The 20,060-nt window shown below is 53.4% G+C and overlaps 6 protein-coding genes across 6 annotated transcripts, besides 15 other annotated features; 4 read left to right on the top strand and 2 right to left on the bottom strand.

The window, feature by feature from the left end:
* The first annotated feature begins 1,071 nt into the window (after positions 1-1,071).
* Positions 1,072-1,181: a dispersed repeat.
* A 741-nt stretch (positions 1,182-1,922) lies between these two features.
* Positions 1,923-2,152: a dispersed repeat.
* A 61-nt stretch (positions 2,153-2,213) lies between these two features.
* Positions 2,214-2,492, top strand: EKO05_0008068 (uncharacterized protein; the record flags this gene model as incomplete). The annotated part of the gene is made up of 1 exon (XM_038941313.2): positions 2,214-2,492. One exon carries the CDS (start codon positions 2,214-2,216, stop codon positions 2,490-2,492), a length of 279 nt encoding a protein of 92 aa, XP_038796537.2.
* Positions 2,493-2,865: 373 nt separating this feature from the next.
* Positions 2,866-3,243: a mobile genetic element.
* Positions 3,010-3,299: a mobile genetic element.
* Positions 3,013-3,293: a mobile genetic element.
* Positions 3,013-3,299: a mobile genetic element.
* Positions 3,025-3,299: a mobile genetic element.
* Positions 3,300-3,371: 72 nt separating this feature from the next.
* On the top strand, positions 3,372-4,333 carry EKO05_0008069 (uncharacterized protein; the record flags this gene model as incomplete). Its single annotated transcript, XM_059637194.1, has 3 exons — positions 3,372-3,491; positions 3,531-4,262; positions 4,328-4,333. 3 exons carry the CDS (start codon positions 3,372-3,374, stop codon positions 4,331-4,333), a joined length of 858 nt encoding a protein of 285 aa, XP_059493177.1.
* Positions 3,532-4,073: a mobile genetic element.
* Positions 3,535-3,959: a mobile genetic element.
* Positions 3,538-4,289: a mobile genetic element.
* Positions 3,813-4,237: a mobile genetic element.
* Positions 3,829-4,253: a mobile genetic element.
* Positions 3,963-3,983: a tandem repeat.
* A 496-nt stretch (positions 4,334-4,829) lies between the features above and the next one.
* Positions 4,830-4,873: a tandem repeat.
* A 5-nt stretch (positions 4,874-4,878) lies between these two features.
* Positions 4,879-5,003: a dispersed repeat.
* Positions 5,004-5,091: 88 nt separating this feature from the next.
* Positions 5,092-13,925, bottom strand: EKO05_0008070 (protein transport protein bet1; the record flags this gene model as incomplete). Its single annotated transcript, XM_038941412.1, has 3 exons — positions 5,092-7,264; positions 7,319-12,875; positions 12,944-13,925. The coding sequence occupies 3 exons, from the start codon at positions 13,923-13,925 to the stop codon at positions 5,092-5,094; spliced, it is 8,712 nt and encodes a 2,903-aa protein (XP_038796539.1).
* A 730-nt stretch (positions 13,926-14,655) lies between these two features.
* On the top strand, positions 14,656-16,386 carry EKO05_0008071 (Rab geranylgeranyltransferase; the record flags this gene model as incomplete). Its single annotated transcript, XM_038941196.1, has 4 exons — positions 14,656-14,733; positions 14,786-15,895; positions 15,971-16,149; positions 16,212-16,386. 4 exons carry the CDS (start codon positions 14,656-14,658, stop codon positions 16,384-16,386), a joined length of 1,542 nt encoding a protein of 513 aa, XP_038796540.1.
* Positions 16,387-16,745: 359 nt separating this feature from the next.
* On the bottom strand, positions 16,746-17,942 carry EKO05_0008072 (transport protein particle 22 kDa subunit; the record flags this gene model as incomplete). Its single annotated transcript, XM_038941424.1, has 2 exons — positions 16,746-17,280; positions 17,380-17,942. The coding sequence occupies 2 exons, from the start codon at positions 17,940-17,942 to the stop codon at positions 16,746-16,748; spliced, it is 1,098 nt and encodes a 365-aa protein (XP_038796541.1).
* A 305-nt stretch (positions 17,943-18,247) lies between these two features.
* On the top strand, positions 18,248-20,044 carry EKO05_0008073 (uncharacterized protein; the record flags this gene model as incomplete). The annotated part of the gene is made up of 1 exon (XM_038946441.1): positions 18,248-20,044. One exon carries the CDS (start codon positions 18,248-18,250, stop codon positions 20,042-20,044), a length of 1,797 nt encoding a protein of 598 aa, XP_038796542.1.
* Positions 20,045-20,060: the final 16 nt, after the last annotated feature.

Here is a 20,060-nt window from a genome sequence, read left to right on the forward strand (position 1 = left end):
TCGCTCTTAAGAAGTTCCTTTGTCCCACAGACGCGACTCACCGCCGCGAGTTTTCTGACAAGTGCAACGCTCTTAAGACGGCTCCACAAGCTACAAAAAAGGTTGAGCAATGGCTCACCAACTAGGTATACATCACCGCCCAAGGCAAATCTATTAGGCCGCTGGAGACTAACGGCAACCAACCACAAGAGGACTTTCTGATTGCCTGTAAGGCTCTAGATCAAGAGTAAGCCACATCCTGCCTGCGCAAGATCTTCAAGCATGAAGCGCGAGACACCACTGCAGAGATCTCATCTCTTGAGACGTACGTCGCCAAGATAACCACATACCTACGTCGTACGAAGCCGAACTCCACTGGACTGGCAGTCTCTGCTGCTGAGCTCGAAATCACGAAGCCAACTGAGACTCCATCAACTGGTCAAGGTCACCGTGATGGCGCTTACCGTGACGGCGCACGACCAACACCTACCTGCGTATGTGGGAAGCAGCATTGGTGCACTAACTGCTTCATACTGAATCCACGCCACCCGGAACGTCCAAAGACCTATCAGCCTGCAGCTGAGGCTGTGCGCAAGGTTGAGGAAGCGCGGAAAGACTCCAACATCGACGCGCGCATTAAGACTGCTCTTGCAAGGTAGGCAGCCCGCCAACCTCAGAGCACTGCATCATTACAAGTTGATAATGGCAAGCCACCTGTCAACACTAACACGTTCGTGATATCAACTGGCCCATTACTCAAGCCTTTCCGCGACGGCCACGACGGCCACGACGGACACAACCACAACAGCCACAATGATAACGTCGTCATTGCGATCGACGATCGTGCTGAGATAGTGGGAGCTCTTACAACAATGGCTGCTGATGACACCACTCAGACTGAGCTACGTAACCGATGGATTGTTAATCCAGGATCCAACACGCACGTCGTCAACACAGAAGCATGGAAGGGCTGGAATAGAACGAGCGACAATCCACAATGTTGTTCTATCAACGCTGGCAATGCCTCTATTCTCATTACAGCTTGGGGTACAATAAAGCTCGTCGCTCGTACACTACATGGACAGCTAACGCTGAAGTTGACGCACGTCGCATACGTCGAAGGCTTCCTCACAAGCGTCTTAGGACTCGCACGCTGCCGAACAGATTTAATTCACTTTGACTCTGGCCGCGACGTCCTGTACATGCATTAGCTGACTAACGTTATTGCGCAACTCGAATACAACGGAGGACACTGGCTGATTGATGCTGAGCCATCACGCCGACCACCTCTGTCACTTCTCCACTCACCGCTGAGTACGTTTGGGGCATCATACCGCCCGTCGTACGCACCAAAGCCTGCCAACGTCGTTAATCAACGCGCTGATCATCAGATCTGGGGTCACCCAGGTCGCAAGGCTGTTAATCAGCTAGAGCCGAACGTCGCTGGCATACAACTGACAGGAGACCACATGAACTGCATGTGCTAAACCTGCAATAAAACTCAAATGAATCACATCATCTTGAGATGCCCAGCTGAGAGCCGCGCACAGCGACTATTCTATTAAATCGCGATAGATATTGTCTACGTCATTCCCATAGGGGAAAAGTGTATTGATGGCAGCAAGTACGCCCTACACTCTATCGATGAATACTCCAAGTGGCATGAGATCGCCACAATCAAGCGCAAGGACAAGTCAACCCTTATACGCTGGTTTATGTCCTTAGTCCGCCAAATACAACGCGTGTACGACGCTGACGTAGTCGCCGTTCAATGCGACAACAAGAAGGATTCGGCGACAACCTAATCAACACAACGGAGGAGCTAGGCATGCTATACGAGCCAGCCCCAGCTGGCACAAAAGAGCCAAATTGACTGATCAAACGCGCAGGCGGAGTCCTCACGCAGCGAGCTCGTGCTATGCGCATACAATAAGATGTATCGCACCGCAGCATACATCCTCAATCGCACACCTACTGAAGCTCTGGGCTAGAAGACGCCGTACGAGGTCGTATGGGGACGAAAGCCACTCATCGCTCATATGAGACCTATCTCATGTCGCGCCTACGTCTACAACCGCGACCTGAGAGCTGCTAACAAGCTTAAATCGCGCACTCTCATTAGCCACCTCGTTGGCTACTAAGGCACCAACATCTTCCGCATATGGCTGCCTACAAAAGACACTGTCATTGTCACGCGCGACGTCGTATTCGAACTAACGCTCTTTTTCGATGGTATGGATGGCTACGCCTCTACTCAAGTGATCGAGGAGGTGATCGAGCTACTCGAATATCTAGAGATGCCACAGGACGACGATATCAGCATTGACGACCTGCTGACCGCGCGCCAGCGCAGCCGCCAAACAACATCTGTGACCTCAGCTCCGACAGCTGGAGGCTCCCAGTTGGGGGATGAGATGGCTGATGACGCACTCGAATATGACAACGCACTGCCAATCTCTACACTACCTGAGGAGGACACTATACATGTTGTTCCTAAGGGTTATCGTCTGTGAGGCGAGAAAGCGCCACAGGATGTTAATCTTGATCCAACTGACACGAACCTGATTGTCTCTAGCAAGCGCAATCAAAAGCTGAGAGATCTAAACAACTTCACTGTACAGGTCTACGCTGCGAGGCTGGGACCTAAGCCTCTCGTCGATTACCTGCGAGCGTTCTCAACGGAGATTCACTTGATATCTACGGCAGTGGATAAAGTGCCACAAATCCATCAGATACAGCTGCCGCCACTGCCAAAGTCAGAGAAGCAACTCAATACACACATGTTTGGCAATCAATTTCAACACGCAATAGAAATTGAATAGCGAGACCTACGCGACAAAGGCGTCTTTGGACACACAGAGCAATTAAAGGCCACCGCAGATAGTAAGGTTCTGCCGCTAATGTGGGTCTTCGCTTACAAGACGGACGGAGATGGATATCTCTCACGGTTCAAGGCTCGACTCGTCGTCCGAGGAGACCTCTAAGCCTCAATAGACGACACGTACGCTGCTACACTTGCTGTCTGCAACTTTCGCGCTCTTATTGCAATCGCCAATTACTTTGATCTCGAACTGAAGCAGTATAACGTACCTACTGCCTTCTTAAACGCAAAAACCAACCGCAAGCTATACGCTGAAACACCAGAGGCCTTCCGCCACACTGAAGGCGAAATCATGCTGGTGCTCCGCGCCCTGTACGGCCTGAAGGAGTCACCAATCCTATGGTACAATGAGCTGCGCCAACAGCTCATCAAGCTAGGGCTGAAGCCCACGAGCCGCTGGCTCATCCTATTCGTCTACGTTGATGATATTCTTATGGCGTTTCATTGATCAAACGCCTATCATCACGGGTCCTTTAAGAAGGATATGGTAGAGCTATATAACATCAAAGCCATGGGAGACCTTGCCTGGTTTCTCGGCATCCGAATTGTCCGCGATCGAGCTCTACACAAGACCTGGCTTGTACAAGACGCCTTCATCAACAAGGTGTGCGCTCAATTCAGCATTGAGGCTGTGGGCAAAGCTCCAGACGCCCCACTGACAGAGAACTAGCTGCCACAGTCTACCGAGGAGACCGATACTACTCGTACGAAGCTCTACCAGCAACTTGTTGGTTCTCTCGCATATATCGCTGTCTGGGGCAGGCCTGACGTCGCTTGTACGCACGTTGTCTTCGCCTGCCACCTTACTAACCCAGGACAGTCTCACGTCTCAAAGATCCGCCAAACTTGGCGCTACCTGCTCAGCAAGAAGGCTCTCGCTCTTGAAGCCTCTGCTAGCTCGCATGACATGGCCGAGTATCTCTCCGACGATCCAACGTACCGCGATACTCTCTTCTTTGGATCATCAGATGCCTCGTACGCTGACGAGCCTGAGACGCGCCAGAGCTCTCAGGGATATGCCTTTAAGTTTGGAGGACTCATGATCGACTGGAAATCAACTGTCCAGCGTACAGTCACAAAATCAACTACAGAGTCTGAACTGCTCTCTCTCTCTCTCTCTCTCGCAGCCTCGCAGATAGAGGAATGGATGCGTTTCTTCGCCGGCATCAACCTCACGCTCGACTGTACACCTACTATTCAGTGTGACAACCAGCAAACTGTCGGTATCGTCACAAAGGAGCACAACAAGCTTCACACGAAAGTCAAATACGTCGATATCCGCCAACTCTGGATCCGACAGGAGGTCACCGCCTCACGCATTAACGTCCAGTGGGTCCCTACTGACCATATGCCTGCCGAAGGACTTACAAAGATCCTGCCAAAGCAGAGATTTGCAGAGTTCGTACGCCAACTTGGCCTCATCAATATCGCCAAGCGCCTGAAGGGCTATGTATGCTTATACTTAAGCTTTAACTATCTTTTATATAGTCTCCTCTTACTCCTCTTTCTAGGAGGGTAGGCCTTTGTTATTAGCAGTAGTTATTACAGCTTTAGGTAGCGTTGCCTATAATAGGTAGGTAGACAGAAGCTCTAGTACATGTTTTAGGAGCTCCTATTGCTAGTCTTCCTGTATAGTTAAGTTAGTAAGGTTTTAGAGTTTAGTTCTTATATCTAACTAATTTTTATTACTAGTGTAGATTTTAGTACTATATTCCTCTAGATGCCTAGCGGCGTTGTTAAACGTCTTACTTATTACTAGGTAGTAGTAATTAAATTTAATTGTAAGGAGCTAACCTTCTAGGGAATTTGCTAGAATTTATAAGATAAATTCAATAGTAAGCAGATTTAAGGGTAGAACTAATTCTCTAAAAATATAAACTTAAAAGTAGCTTAAAGTAGTATTTTTTAGAATCTAAGCTAAAATATAAGAACGTCTAATACTATAGGTACTCTATAGACTAAGTTTTGTAATCTAAACTTTAATATTTAAAAGTTTTATTAAAGTTCTAAAATGTTTACTTTACTAGGAAAGATTGTTATTATAGCTAGTACTATATATTATAGAATGAAACTACTACTAGCTTATAGAGCTATATTAATAGAATATTTTAATAATAGAAAGTTAGTCTTTATCTCTACTAATTGCGAATCTGGGCGTTGCGCGCACAGACGCGGTACGCGTCCACGAGCATTACGCGTCCGTGCTCGGTAAGAGGCTGAATACCAAGTATTTACACACCCGACTTCAGCAGCGCCGGGTACTTCTCCACTCCCGGCTCATCAAAAGTCTCAATCAAGGCCGCAACAGCAGGATGCATACCCGCCTCCACCACGACCGTCGTCCACTCCTCCATAGGCAAAACATCATACCTTTTCCCAACCTTGCTCAACCCCACATCCGCCATCTGCGCCATGGGAATCACGATATCACCCACGTTGTTCACGTACGTGATGCCACCGCGCCCTTGGTCGGGTAACTCGCGGACAACATCCTCGCAGCACGTTTCGACAGACACAAGATCGAAAGCGCCAGCATTGTAATCGACCCTCGGCACCTTCTGCGTCTTGTGCGCAAAGTGCAGGAGCGAGTTGACCCAATCGAAGCCCGCGCGCTCAACTGTTGCGTCTTCGCCGTCGCGGATAATGGTCGACGGACGCTGAATGACGATGCGCAAACCGTATTTTTCGTACACGCGCTCGAGCATCTTCTCGCATGTCCATTTTCCACACATGTAGCCGTGCGTGCCGTCGGCTGGTGGTGTCTTACCCGTGTTGGTGCACGAAATCGGTGGGAAGGCCTCCAGCTCGGCGAAGAGTGCTACACCAGCCGATGAGACGTAGTGGAAAGGAATCATGCGCTGCAGACAGGTGGATACGAGCTGTTTTGTCGAGTCGACGTTTGCGCGCTTCAGTGCAGAGTAGTACTTTAGATGCGACGTGTCGGAGCCGTTGTGGATGACTGCGTCGGCCTCGCGGAAGACAGACGTCCAGGTTGCAACGTCTAGGCCGAAATAGGTAGATGTGAGGTCGCCTTCGTAGTACACAACGCGCTCGCTTGGGGCCGGAATCTCTCCACTTTCGATACGAGAGCTTAGGCGACGGACCGCAAGGCAGATGATCTTCCGGATCGACCGTTGTGCCACGAGCGTGTTGAGAAGGTGGTGGCCAAGTAGGCCACTGCAGCCAGTGAGGACGATGACTTCTGGGTTTTCCTTTGCTTTAGGCGCATCTTTGAGCCCGTCAAGAGTAAAGGGCTCGGGCGGAGTGGTCTCAAAGTCCCAGTCTACTGTCGGAGGGCTGCCAAGCTCGGCCTTGACTTCTTTGTCAAGAGTCACTGCGCCCGAAGTGTTGGGTGAACTAGCGCGGGTGCTCGTCGTATCTACGTCGCTGGTTTGAGCCGACGGCTCACTCTTCTCAGTATTTGGTGTTGAAGCGCCAGTCTGGATACCGGTGACTTGCTGAACCTGTGGCACGAGTTCCGCAGGGATGCTTTCGGCGGCCAGCTCGACCAAGCTAGACATGCGCACGTCGTTGGCCATGATCTTGAGGACCGGGATACTGACGCGGAAGTTCTTGAGGAACCACGAGCGTACGTCGACGGAAAGCAGCGAATCGAAACCAAGGTCCACACCTCGCATCATCATCAGGTCGTCGTCGACGGTGGAGACCTGCAGCATCTTGCGCAGCTGGGCGCCATAGGCCTGCTTGATCACGTTTGCAACATCGGACGGGGAGCGGCACGCCTGCAGCAGCTCCTGGGCGGATGCCGAGTTTTTCGACTCCGATTTGTCGCCACTAGCACCAGACTTGTGGACGCGGAAACGGGCAAACTTGGGGTCGGAGTACCACGGCGGAATGTCAATGGTATCCGGAGTGATTTGGAGTAGACCGGTCGAGATCTCCGGGCCACTGGGGTTATCCAGGTAACCTGCCTCCATGCACTCGGCAAAGATCTGGTGGAAATCTTGCTCTGACAAATGCATCATGGCTGTCTTCGCCACTGTCACATCAAGTTGGCGATCGGACTGTGTGATGTAACCAACACCGATAATGGCGCCGACATTGACGACGGACGAGCGAAGACCACGCTTGCGCCGGTTGCCTGCAACTCCAATCATGCCCATGTTGGCCGCGGCGTAGTTGGCCTGACCGACGTTTCCGATCACGCAGTTGATCGAAGACAGGAGCACGAAGAAGTCGAGATCGATGTCATGAAAGATGCGATCGAGATGAATGCTGCCAAGCACCTTTGGTCTGATGACATCGGTGACTTGGTCAAATTCCATGTTGCGCACCGACACGTCTCGCAGAACCATGGCGCCGTTCAAGAGTCCGACAATGGGAGGAAGCGTCATCACAATCTCGGCATGGACGCTGTTGATGGCCTTTTCGTCAGTTACGTCACTGTAATGAATATGTTAGCAAGAGAAAGTTCAGTTTGGAAGGAAGAGTAGGTACCATAGCAGGATCTTGATGACAACACCATTTTGTTCGTGGTTCTCGATCCAGCGCGGGTCAATCTTGGGGTTCCGGCTGGTTAGCACAAGATAGCGCACGCCTCTCTCAATCATCCAGTCGCACAGGGAGATGCCTAGCGCGCCAGATAAACCGACTAGCCAGTACGTTTTGTCAGACTTGAAGAGCTGATTCGACTCAAACCGAGTAACACGTGCAGGGACCGTAGTGCATGATCCCGCCCATTCAATGATCGTTAGAGCGTCCGCGTATTGTCCTCCCTGGGCAAGGGCCTCGAGACTCAGTGGTGTAGATGATGCCGAAACGTCGCGTCCTTTAGCCATGCTGATAGCCCTACTTAGAAGCTGTCCCACCAGACCCTTGGGGGCACCAGTGTCTACTCCATGTGTTGAGAAGATGGTTCTCAAGCTCTCCTTCCGGCAGTAAGAAGGAAGATACGAAGTCATCATTGCCACGCTCTCAGCTTGGTTCGAAGCCGAGAAGTCGACAAAGCACACGAGGTCAGAAGGTAGGATGGCCTCGATGTCTGCACGCGCGGGGAACATTGGTATCTGAATCTGCGAAGCGACGGCTGGCGACACGGGCATGCCCTGTGAATCCACTGTGAGGGTGACCTTCACGCCCTTGGGAACGGCATGGGCGAGAATAGCCCGAGCGATAGATTCAGGAGCATTGTGTACGGCTAATTTTTGACCCGCGAACAGGGAGTCGGCAATAGCCAAGGCGGTAAACTCGGCTCCGATCAGGCCAAGGTAATCAGCTTCCGGGAGACCAGATGGTTCGCACAGGATGGTCGACTCGCGTGGAATGCGCAGTACAGAGGCCAGTGAGCTAGTCAAAGCGAGACGTTGAGCCCCGTACTTGTCGTATCCAAGAGCAAGATAATGATAGCCAGTCGGACACCTAATTGCAGATGTAGTGGAGTGCGTAAGATGCAGCTCCGTAAGGTCGTCTTCTGTAGTCGCTGTCTCTGCCAATTCGTATCGCGACAACTGTCGGAAGTTTGGCCCGTCTTTGCCGTAATCTAGACTGACGACGTTCTTGCTGATGTCAACCTGGTCGAAGATTGGCCGCGTGGTGGAGTTGAGACGGTTGTTGGCGTCCGTGATGGTAAACAGCCTTGGGACCAGCTCCTGCCCCTGCGCGTCAATGATGACCTCGGGTTCTTTGGTGTACAGGATGTCTTTGTCATCCAAAACGGTCGAAGCGAAGCGAACAAGGTATTGTGCAACCTTCTGAGCATCGAGCCCATCGACATCTGCCACATCCACGTATTGGACGCGAAGAGTCTCTTCCTCGTGCATCGCAGATCGACCAAAGCCAACTGTCATGTTGCAGTATGGCTCATCCTCCAGACGGCCGCTGGTGAGCCACAGCATCTCTCGCTTGGTTTCAAAAAGCTTCCTGAACTTGTACCATCTCTCGGATGTAATGTCTTTGAAGACTGGAGCTTCCAGATCTACGAGACTGACAATTACAGACTCGCCTTCGAGGACTTTGTCATCCAGATCTTCCAGCGAGGCGTAAGGGAGAACCTGCTTGGCCAACGGGGACAATGCCACCTGGATGCCCTGTGAGAGCTTGGCTATAGGTTCTGTGCGCCCTCCGACAATAACGACCGTGTCGTACACAGCATTCTTGGTATGCGCCAGAGGATCGCGCGCGAATTCGATCCGATCATCCACAGCAGTAGATACAAAGAGCGTGATACCAAAGGCATCAAAGAGTTTCGGTGGCGACATAGTGTCAATGCCTGAGAATCCGGCGCCCTTCAGAATGGTATTCCACTCATTGGCATTCACCAATGGCGAGAGTGTACGCCCTTCGTCAACACCGCGCCACCAGCCCGGCAGAGTCCCGAAAATGAAACCCGCACCGGCTTGCATTGCGCCATCGCTGGCTCCCTCTCCCAGGACCAGCAGACCACCAGGCTTGAGAAGCTTGCGCAGGTTCGCTACAGCCTCGTCTAGTTTCGCGCAGGCATGAACAACCATAAAGGCAATGACGACGTCATAAGTGCCAGCCTCGAAGCCCTGCTGGGCAGGATCGATTTCAGCATTGCACACCTTGAAAACCATGCTACCCTGCCAGTCCGTAAACGTCTCGGCCGCATTTTCGAAGAAACTAGACGAGATATCGGTGAAAGTGTAGCTGCCAAAATCATGACCGATAGACTGGAGAATCGTTTTAGTCGCACCGCCAGTTCCAGCGCCAATCTCCAGCATGTTGAGATGCGGGTTGCGGTTGGTGAGTTGCTTGAGGACACTCGCGACCCAGAGAGTGGACTGCTTGGTGCCGAAACCATTGGAGTAGTACTCGTCAAGCAGACCCGAGGTGCGGAAATGCTCTAGCATCGTCGTCTCGCCCTTGAAAACGCGGGGCATGATGGCGCCGACCAGCAGCATAATCTTGACATCGGAGTTATCCTGGAAGCCCTTGGCTGCGATGTCGTCAAACACATCCTGTTCTGTGTCGTTCAGCCACTTGAGATGCGCCCATTTGTGCTGCCCTGTCTTGAGCAGGTTTGTCATGTGTCGCGCGTAATTCATGTAGTGACACAGCGGGCTAGTAGACCTTGCAGGATGGTCTTCCGGAAGCTGCTCATCGAAGACGCGCAGATAGTAAGCGGCAATGCGACTCAGAACGAACATGAGATCGTGATCTGGTTTGCCGACGGGCACACCAGCCGCAGCGAGCGTTCCATCGGGCGCACTAGGAACCCAGTGCATCTTGTAAAAGACGTCGCGGTCGTTGCTAGCATCGGAGCCAACGGGCCTGAACTTGACCTGATCGACCTGAATGGCGGCGTGATCAAAGCCTGGAGCGTACATGTTGACGCTGCCTGAGAAACCGTCGCCAGGCTCTGCGCGATCCGCGGTGGTGCAAGTTGAATCAATGACCGTCATGCTGTTCTCGGTGTACTGTTTTGACGCGAGAACGCCGGGGTTGACGCGAAGCTTCGCTATGCTGGTTGGCAGGTGCAACAGACGAAGCTGGTCATCGCCGGGATAGCTGTAGGCAAGCATAACGGACTGGAAGGCAGCATCCAAGTCGATAGGATGTACGAGCAGCTCATCTGCATCCGAAACCAGCGCCTTCGCCTTTTGAGCCAGACACGTAGCATTGCCTAGGTTTCGCTCGAGCTTGGTCAGCGACTGGAAGGCGCCTGAGAAGTCGTACTCTAGCCCCTTCATGAAATTGTACAGACGGCTCGGCTGCACGGGAATCATGTGTGGTGGCGGTGTCTGGCGTGGCGGGAAGAGCGATAGATTGGGTGGCTCATCGACGAGCAACACTTTGAGCTCACCATTCGCTGCGAGGGCGAGATCGCTCGTCTCGTCTCCCAACGCGGCAGAATAGGTGAAGTTGGCGTGGACGTGGTTTCCTTGGGTGGAAATGTTGGAAATCTCCACGTGTACTTCGATGCCGACGTCATTCTGATCGAACGTGATGGCATTGTGGATGTGGAAGTTGGTCAGCTCAATGAGCTGCATGTTCCTCCCTCGGGCGAGAGATTGCGCAGCTTCAATGGCTGTAGACACGTACGAGGCAGCCGGCAGTACAACTTGGTTTTGCACTTGATGTCCCTCGAGCCAGGACATCTCTCTTGGTTTCAGCACGTTCTTCCAACGCAGGATATGCGGTGCACTGTCTGGAGACACGTCACCAAGAAGCTGGTGGAACGGCTGAGCACGCAGGCGCATGTGACGCGACTTTCTGGACTCGGCCCAGTAGGTAGACTCGTGCTTCCATTGATAGCTGGGCAGATTGCCTAGGACGGTGTACTGCTGCTTGCCGCCAGAGAGCGCGGCCTCGCAACGGCCGAGATCGATTGAGCTTGTGTCAAGACGAGTCCAGAGGAATCCAAGGCAGGCAGAAAAAGCAGTCATAGCATCGCCCCCGCGAACAAGGGTTCCATGGTGGGGAATGTCCTTCTGGAGTACCTCGTTGACATTTTGCTTGGTTGGTCCGGCAAGAGCGGCGTGCGGACCGACCTCAACCACTGCAGTATGAGGCTCACCGCCTCGGGCCACTTCAACAGCCGCCTGGACAGCCTGTGAGAACAATACAGGCTTTGTCATGTTCTGCGCCCAGTACATGTCGCTGAGTTCGTCGGTGGATGGGTTGATCGGTCGGCCCTCGTACACGCTAGAGAACCAGGTACAAGCCCCGTTACCCGGCAGCGCCTTCACACCCGCACGTCGCAGCGAAGCGACATAGGGGTCGAAGCAAGGCACCATGTGACTTGAGTGATACGCTGTATCCACTTTAAGACGTCTGTTGAACTTCTTCTCATCTTCCAGAACTGCCGCCATTTCGTCGATGGCGTCCTCGTCGCCGGACAAGGTCACGCTCGACGATGAATTGCTGGCCGCCACGCCAATGCGGCCCAAGAACTCTTCATCCTGACACAACTCCATCGCATCCTCCAAAGAAGTGCCAGCGGCAAGCATAGCGCCCTTGATGTTTCCGTTAGGACTGATGGCGAGCTTGCAATGGAGACCTCTGAAGTAGGCGACAAGTAGGGCGTCACGCGCGCTAAGATATCCAGCTGCATATGCAGCTGCTATCTCGCCACTGGAGTGGCCGACAACAGTGTCAAACTGCACATTAGCCGAGCGCAGGATGTCGACTAAGATGATCTGCACTGCTGTGCAAAGAGGCTGTGAGATGGCTGCTTCTCCGACGCGAGACACGGAGGCGTCGGCAAGCAGCTCAGCCTTAAGAGACCAACTCGGCCGGTCACCATCTGGAAGTTCAGAAAGATAGCCTTCCAGCTCATCAAGGGTCTGTCGCGCAAGAACTGTCTGAGCGACTAGCTCTGCACCCATCCTAGCGTATTGCGCTCCTTGACCGGTGAAGACTCCCAGAAGCCTTGAGTGTCCACCATTACCCGCCGCCCATGTGCGTACACCCAGACTCTCATTCCCAGACTCGGCTAGCCGGGTTGTAATGCTGAGCTTCAGGTCCTCTACAGTCGTGCATGGGAAGGCGATGCGGAAAGGCAGCACGGATCTGCGCTCGCGTAATGTGTACCCAAGATCGGGTGCGCTAGTCTCGGGGTTGGCGTCCAAATAGCTCGCGTACGCGGCAAGATTAGAGCGGAGAGACACTGTCGAAGCAGCTGAAAAGACAAACGGCGTTGATACTGTGCCAGCACTTGTCTCATCGACCGTCTTCTGTTGCTCTAGCTCATAGCTCTCCACAATGGCATGTGCGTTGGTACCTCCAAACCCGAAGTTGTTGATACTAGCACGCTTAGGGCGTCGCCCAGGAAGACCCGGCCACTCAATACCTTTAGTAGGGATCTGGAGGTTACCGTAGAATGGCTCCAACTTGGGGTTGAGTTGTTGGAACCACAGGTTGGGCGGCATAGTTGAGTTCTGCATGGCTTGCGTGACCTTCAACAGTGCTGCAATACCAGCTGAACCTTCTGTATGGCCGAGCACAGTCTTTATAGATCCAGTGTAGATCGGACTGCTCGACTTTTCCGTGCTGCTGAAGAATGCGGTGCTGAGAGCTTCGGCTTCGATGGGGTCTAAGAACACAATTGAGTCAGCAAACGCACTACCTACCCATGAACGCGGGATGATGGAGAAAACTTACCTCCAGCCGGTGTGCCGGTACCGTGCGCTTCAATGAACTGAGGTCGATCCTCCGCGGACTGAGGGTTGAGACCAGCCTTCTTGTAAACGCTCTGTATTAAATCCCGCTGCGCGCTAGCGCTTGGCATTGTGATTCCAGGTGTTGCTCCGTCCGAGTTCACACCCGTCTCTCTGATGACAGCTTCGATTCTATCATTGTCTGCAAGGGCTTGGCTGAGCGTTTTGAGAACGACGGCAGTTACGCCTTCACCTCGCGCATAACCATTAGCATCCTTGTCCCACATCCGACTGAGACTATCGGGTGAAAGCATCTTCAGCTTGCTTTCAATAACATACATCTCCGGACCAAAGATGAGATTGGAACCACATGCAACTGCTGTGTGACTATCCCCCGACCGAAGTGTCTGGATAGCCTGATGAACAGCGACCAGACTTGACGAACACGCTGTGTCAATCGTCACTGACGGACCGCGCCAATCAAAGAAGTAGGACACGCGATTCGACATGACTGCACGCGAAGTTCCTGTGGCGAAATGCGTAGGCGCCTGGTCCAGATCTCGAAGCATCATGGCCTCATAGTCGCCGCACATGAGACCAGCGAAGACAGCAGTGTCGCTTCCTCGCATTCGGTCGAGACTCAGGCCAGCTGATTCAATCGCCTCGTACACAACTTCAAGGAGCAGTCTCTGCTGTGGATCCATGGCTTTGGCCTCGACGGGGTTGATGCCGAAGAATTCGGCGTCAAAGACGCGCGTATCTTCGTCAAGGAGATATGACTGCATAACATTCATGTGTCCATGGTGTGTGCCATCGGGGTGATAGAAGCCCTCGGCGTTGAACCTCTTATCGGTGATGTTGCTGCGTATGTCTTTAGGGTCGCGGAGGAGATCCCATAGCTTAGAAGGGGAGCTCGCTCCACCTGCAAATCGACAGCCACTACCGATGATAGCTATGGGCTCGTTGATGGGGGCCTTTGGTGACATGAGGGATGGCTTGAACGGCAGGGGAACTGATGCCAAAGGGCGTAATGGAAGAGGATAGCAAAGTTGAAGTTGCTAAAAAGGTGGTGGTGTTGAGAGAGTTCCAGCGCTTAGGACATCGATGAAGGCGTGTTGGATTGGATTCTGGTACCAGATATGTAGTTGTGTCAAGTAGGAGCAATTCACCTGATTAGTCCACAGTTTGACGATCTCTACCTTTACCGATTCTGTGTAGGCACAGTAGTAAGCCCGATGGTGCCGTTCTCATATCCGGCGTTTTGGAGACGTGCGGTTCTACCCTTGTTCCCCAAAAGCCTCAATCGCGACATACCTGCTTGCAGAAGGCTAAGAGCTGCGAGCCATACGAACCTGCCCGTCCAGCTGCAGGTTAGTCTTTTGGTTCGGAAGGATCCATGTGCGGCAGCAGTTTCTTATTTCAGCAATTCATGCCGACTCCGACAGTGTCGGCAAAGTAGGATTGGCCGATATCGAATCCGACCCGTTGCGCAACAAGGCGTATCTGCTTACATTCCGCTCCGAGGTCCGACCGCATCTGAAACGCATGCAGCTGCAGATGGCTGCGGCCTTGGCTCATTACTAACGCAGAATTAGCTGTAAGTATTGTTACTATCAAATTGGTTTGTGCGGCTCGTTGCATCTCCGAAACCATTAACTTCTCACGTCTTATACCACCTCTTCCCATTTGCGTGGTGAGTCTTTCAAGGTCAGCATCATGCTCGGCCTTCAGAAGTCTCCAACGGCAGTGGCTGGATCGAATTTGCGATCCACCATATTCATCACAACCGCACTTGTACGTAGTAGCAAAAGCGTCCAACAAATACCCGTCTGACCATCCATGCAAGCTTTTGGGCTACATCTTCATTTTCCGCCCTATACGGAACATCTTTTTCCATCCACTCAAGAAGTATCCTGGGCCCAAACTCTTTGCTGCATCCTCGATTCCTTATGGTGTATGGTATATGACAGGCAAATGGCATACCAAGATCCGCCAGTTGCACGCCACGTACGGCCCTGTCGTCCGTATTGGACCGAAGGAGTTATCGTATGCTACCCCAGAGGCATGGGAGGACATATATGGTCGTTACGTGCCGGCCAAGCGCAAAGAGAATCCGAAACCAACGTGGTACTGCAGCCCGGACGCCCACGATATGGTCGGCGCCAGTTTGGGTGATCATGGCCGCATGCGCCGCGTCATGGCACCGGGCTTCACCTACAGCGCCATGTGCAAGCAAGAGCCTCTGATCAAAACTCATGTCGATTTGTTCCTTTCTAAGCTGCACGACATGTGCGATCAAGGAAAAGCGACGATCAACATTCTCGAGTGGTTCACCTACTGCACCTTCGACCTGATTGGAGACTTGTCGTTTGGTGAACCCTTTGGGTGTTTGGAAAACGCCATGTTGCACCCATGGCTTCAGCTCGTCTTTGCGAACATTTATGTCACGCACATAATCTTGCTGTGCAAGCGTATCCCCTTCTTCTACATCTTTCTGCCTGTCAAGACGACTCTTCAGTTGTATCGCGATTTTAACCGACACGTCGTTCTCCTACGCCAAGTCGTTGAGCGCAGATTGTCACTAACAACACCGCGCCCTGACTTTATGGAGATCATGACGTCGAAGCAGAGCAACACTCTTTACATGACCAAAGAGGAGATTTTCAAGAACGCCATACTTCTTACCGGTGGCGGCGCAGAGACCACTTCCAGCAGCCTCACGGGTATGGCGTTCATCCTGACGACCAGGCCTGACGTCAAACAACGTATCGTCGAAGAACTGCATGCAACTTTCCCGACCGAGGAAGACATTAACATGCGAAGCGTCGCGCAGCTGAAGTACACGGGCGCCTTCATCGAAGAAGCGATGAGGTACTATCCCCCGGGCCCAAATACCATGTGGCGCACGACTCCCGCTGGCGGCAACACCATCCTTGGCGAATACATTCCTGGAAACGTAAGTTCTTTGGCTCGGTTTATTTGGATGCTTTTAGGAAATGTATCTGACCTCTGGTCCACGTGACCTGTGCAGACCATTCTCGGCATTCCACATCGCGTCTTGTACCGCAGTGAAGCATATTGGAAGCATGCTGATGAATTCCATCCCGAGCGCTGGTTACCAGATGGCGAGCGTCCGGCCGAGTTTGACCAGGACCGTCGCGAGGGGTTCCACCCGTTCTCTTACGGCCCGCGTGCCTGCATCGCCATGAAGTGAGTCTCCGTATTTTAGCTTGTCCCGAAAGCGAGGAACAGATGTGCTGATGTTCGTTCAGCTTGGCCTACGCGGAGATGCGTTACATCCTCGCTCGATTCTTGTGGAACTTTGACATCGAGGGCACGGAGCAGAGTAAAGGTTGGATGGACAATCAGAAGGCGTACTTGGTGTGGGACAAACCGGGGCTGTTTGTGCGCTTGACACCAGTTGCGAAAGAGAGCGTAGTAGGGTGAGCACGCGTGGTCGTGAAAGGCGGGTAGACTGGCGTTTCATCCTTTTCAACCCACAAACTGTCAATGTCCCAAGTGAACGGGGCTGCTCCATCTCATCCTTGCGCTAGTCATCGTTGTAGTTGCCCGAAACAAGACAAAAGTCTATGATCAATCGACAGCATTCTGCTTTGCTCATTGATAGCTCGCCTCTCCTCTGACAGCGACTTTCTCCGGCGATTCCCTTCACTCTTTCCAGTACTCGACAAGATCCTTGGCATGGAAGAAAGACATGCATCGATAGACACAAGACCAACCACAACACGTAGGCCTCGTGAGATCAGTGTGCCAGCCTTTGATATGCGTAACTTGATTCAGCGTTTCTATGAAGAAATTGTCACGACTAGCTTTTTGCCTTTGATATGTCCGTCTTGTAGCATTTCCAATGCCTTGATGACGCCTTCGAAACGGCCTTCAATCTCCTGGATGGACTGTGTCTTGATGTGTCCGGTATCTAGTAACGGTTGCAACTCAGCGGCCCACTTGGCAGCGACAGCATGCAAGGCGGGATTTGCCTTGCGCGAGTAGACAGGATGGCCAACGTCCACGTCGAAGTTCTGGCCCTCAAAGCCCATCACGACCTTGACCGCGACTGATCGGCGAGTAAGCCAGGCATCAGGCACGGCTTCAAGGCAGGCATAGCGGGCCCCAATACGTGCGAGAGAGGCCAGGCATACCGCTGTAGACTCAGGATCAGTTATGCAATCAAGGGCATGTTTAATGTTCTGCCCATTTGCAAGTGCCTTGATGTCTTGGACGCATGTAGGTGAGGTGTACGACGCCGTGCCAATGGCGCCGAGACTAATGCAGAAGGATGCAGACTGCGGTGAGCAAACTGCGATAGGGGCGTAGCCAGATCTATTCAGGCGAAAATGTCAGCGAAGATCCTTGCTTTTCTGATGCGACCCTTGCAATGGGGCGAATGTAATGCGACGATGGAAGAGACATGCTACTCACCGCCTCAACATCTGAATCGCCATGATGCCCGTTGCGGTGGCACCTCCATAAACCAGGACGGGGAGATTTCTTGCATCTGGTTTCGAGGGCAGTCCTGTCAGGTTCAAAGCGGTGGGGTCAGACATGGCTAAGGCAGCGGTGCCCCAGCCAATAGCGCCTATGGCAGCGGCCTGGAGGTCAGAGACAGAGTCCGGGATGCGCAACAGATGGCGTGCGTCAGCTATGGCGTACTCTGCAAATGCACCGTTGTAGGGATTGCTAGGTCGGTAGGGAAAGTCAGCGCCGCATACTCGGAGACCAGGACCGAGCATCGACTCCGATCCGGCTTCCACGATAATGCCACAAAAGTCACACCCGGTGGTATTGTTCTGCATGAAGAAGTGGGTCACCATCTTGTGGTCAGTAGGATTAAGGCCAACTGCCAGGACGCGCACACGGACGTGGTGGGGTGAGGGCAAAGGCGGCAAAGGGCGGCCATGAGCGACGACGAGTGGAAGACGAGGTGGAGTGGGAGGTGTTTTGGATTGAATGACGGCAGTCTGGCCGTTTGTGGGGAGCATCATGGGCGAAGGAGGCGTTTGGACTGAGTGATTCAGTCTGGCCACTTGTGGGGAGCTTTATGAACGGAGAGGAAGGTGTATTGTGCATTACGTCGGAAAGATTGAAGCATGTAAGCTACTATGCATAAGGTATGCATGGCTCCTTTGGGGTCATCGTCTGCCTGTCTAGGAAACCGAAGGCGAAAGTCCGAAGAGCTTTGGGGCGCCGACGTAACGGGGGGGATAAGTAGAGTAGCAGAAGTGATAATTTCCTGCCTACTTGACTTGCACATTGATTGTCTCACCCATTGTACCCATCTTTCTCCACGATGCAGCTGCAGCTGGCACACGGGCTAACGGCGGCGGCGGCAGGCGTGAGTGCACACGTCAGCTACTTCAGCAGAGGAGAACATCATGGCAGCGGGGCGCGATGGCTGGCAGGTAGTGGTGCAGTGGTGAGCACTGCAGCGGTGCTGAAGCGATATGGCGCGAAAGTATGGTATGCGATGATGAGGAGGATGGTGGAGGGGAAGGTCACGGGGGTGGAGGGATGGGAGGCATCGGAGGCGCACACGTGGGGGTCGGAGGGATCGGCGCCCGGTCTAGGAGAGTGGCAGGCATCATGTCTAGGAGAGAGGCAGGCATCATGTCTGGGAGAGTGGCAGGCATGTGTGGGCTGGGCACTGGCCATTTGGGCGTGCTTCCTTGTCGGCGTGTATGCGAGTTTGCTGACCTACCGCCTGCTCCTCCACCCACTCAATCGCTTCCCCGGCCCCTTTGCGGCGCGCGTCAGCGACCTGTGGCTGTCATGGCAGCTAGGCGGCCATGACATGCACCGGCTCAGCTGTTCGCTGACCAAAAAATATGGCGACTTCGTTCGCGTTGGCTCCTCGACGCTGATGCTCACCCACCCGCAGGCTGTTGCAGCCATCCACGGGCCTGGCACCCGCTGTCGAAAGGCTGCCATGTACGACTTTGAGCAGCCCAATCGCGGCATCGCCACTCGCCATTTTGGCCTTCATGCTGCCCGTCGCCGGCTCTGGAGTAAAGGGTTTGGGGACAAGGCGGTTCGATCCTACGAGCCCCGCGTGGCCGTCTATGTGCAACAACTGCTTGCGCGCCTTTCACAAGCCCATGGCAAGCCCATGGACGCGGCCCGACTGACCGAGGCATTTGCATTCGATGCCATGGGCGATCTGGGCCTTGGAAGCGACTTTGGCATGCTACACAGTGCCACCACGCATGCTGCTGTCGACCAGCTCGTCCAGGGCATGGCCATCATGGGCCGTCGACTGCCCATGTGGTTGATGCGCCTGCTGGTCGACATTGCCCAGTCTCTGGTGCCCACGGAAGCAACGACGGGATTCCTGGCCTTTTGCTACCATCACCTCGACCGCCTCATGCTGATGACCGACGTCGAGCGCGCCAAGCGGCCAAGCCTTATGGCTCCCATGATCGCCCATTACGAGCGGCAGCCACCCGACCATCGCGACCTATCGGCCCTTCGCAATGACTGTCGTTTCATAGTCATCGCTGGCAGCGACACCGTGGCAGCCACTCTAGCATTCGCCATGTTCTACCTCGCAAAGCACCCCCATAACGTGCTCCTTGTGCGGAAAGAGCTGCAACAGCTTCGGCCCGCCACCGGCCCCTACTCCGACCACCGACTCCGTGACAATGCCCCACACCTGAACGCCATCATTAGCGAGACGCTGCGCCTGCACCCTCCTGCCTCGACCATTATGCGCACCACCCCACCAGAAGGCATCACTGTGGCTGACACCTTCATTCCGGGCGACATGACAGTCTTCTCATCGCAATATGCCATCGGCCGCACCGAGGCCCTCTACACAGACGCCGCCGACTTTCGGCCCGAACGCTGGCACTCGGAGCCTGGCCTTGTAAAAAACGCCTCGGGTTATGCACCCTTTTCCGTCGGCCACCACAGCTGTCTAGGTCGACCGCTCGCCCTCATGGAGATGCGCCTTGTCCTCGCCGAAACTCTGTCACGCTACAGTGTTTCCTTTGCACCCGATTTTGACCATGCCTCCTTCCTCGGTCGTGTTCATGACTGCATGTCGTGGCACATTGGGAACCTGGACCTGTGTTTTACTCCACTCGACTGAGACATGTTGAATACGT

The sequence above is a fragment of the Ascochyta rabiei genome, chromosome 14 (assembly GCF_004011695.2).
Source record: "Ascochyta rabiei chromosome 14, complete sequence".
Taxonomy (NCBI): Eukaryota; Fungi; Ascomycota; class Dothideomycetes; order Pleosporales; family Didymellaceae; genus Ascochyta; species Ascochyta rabiei.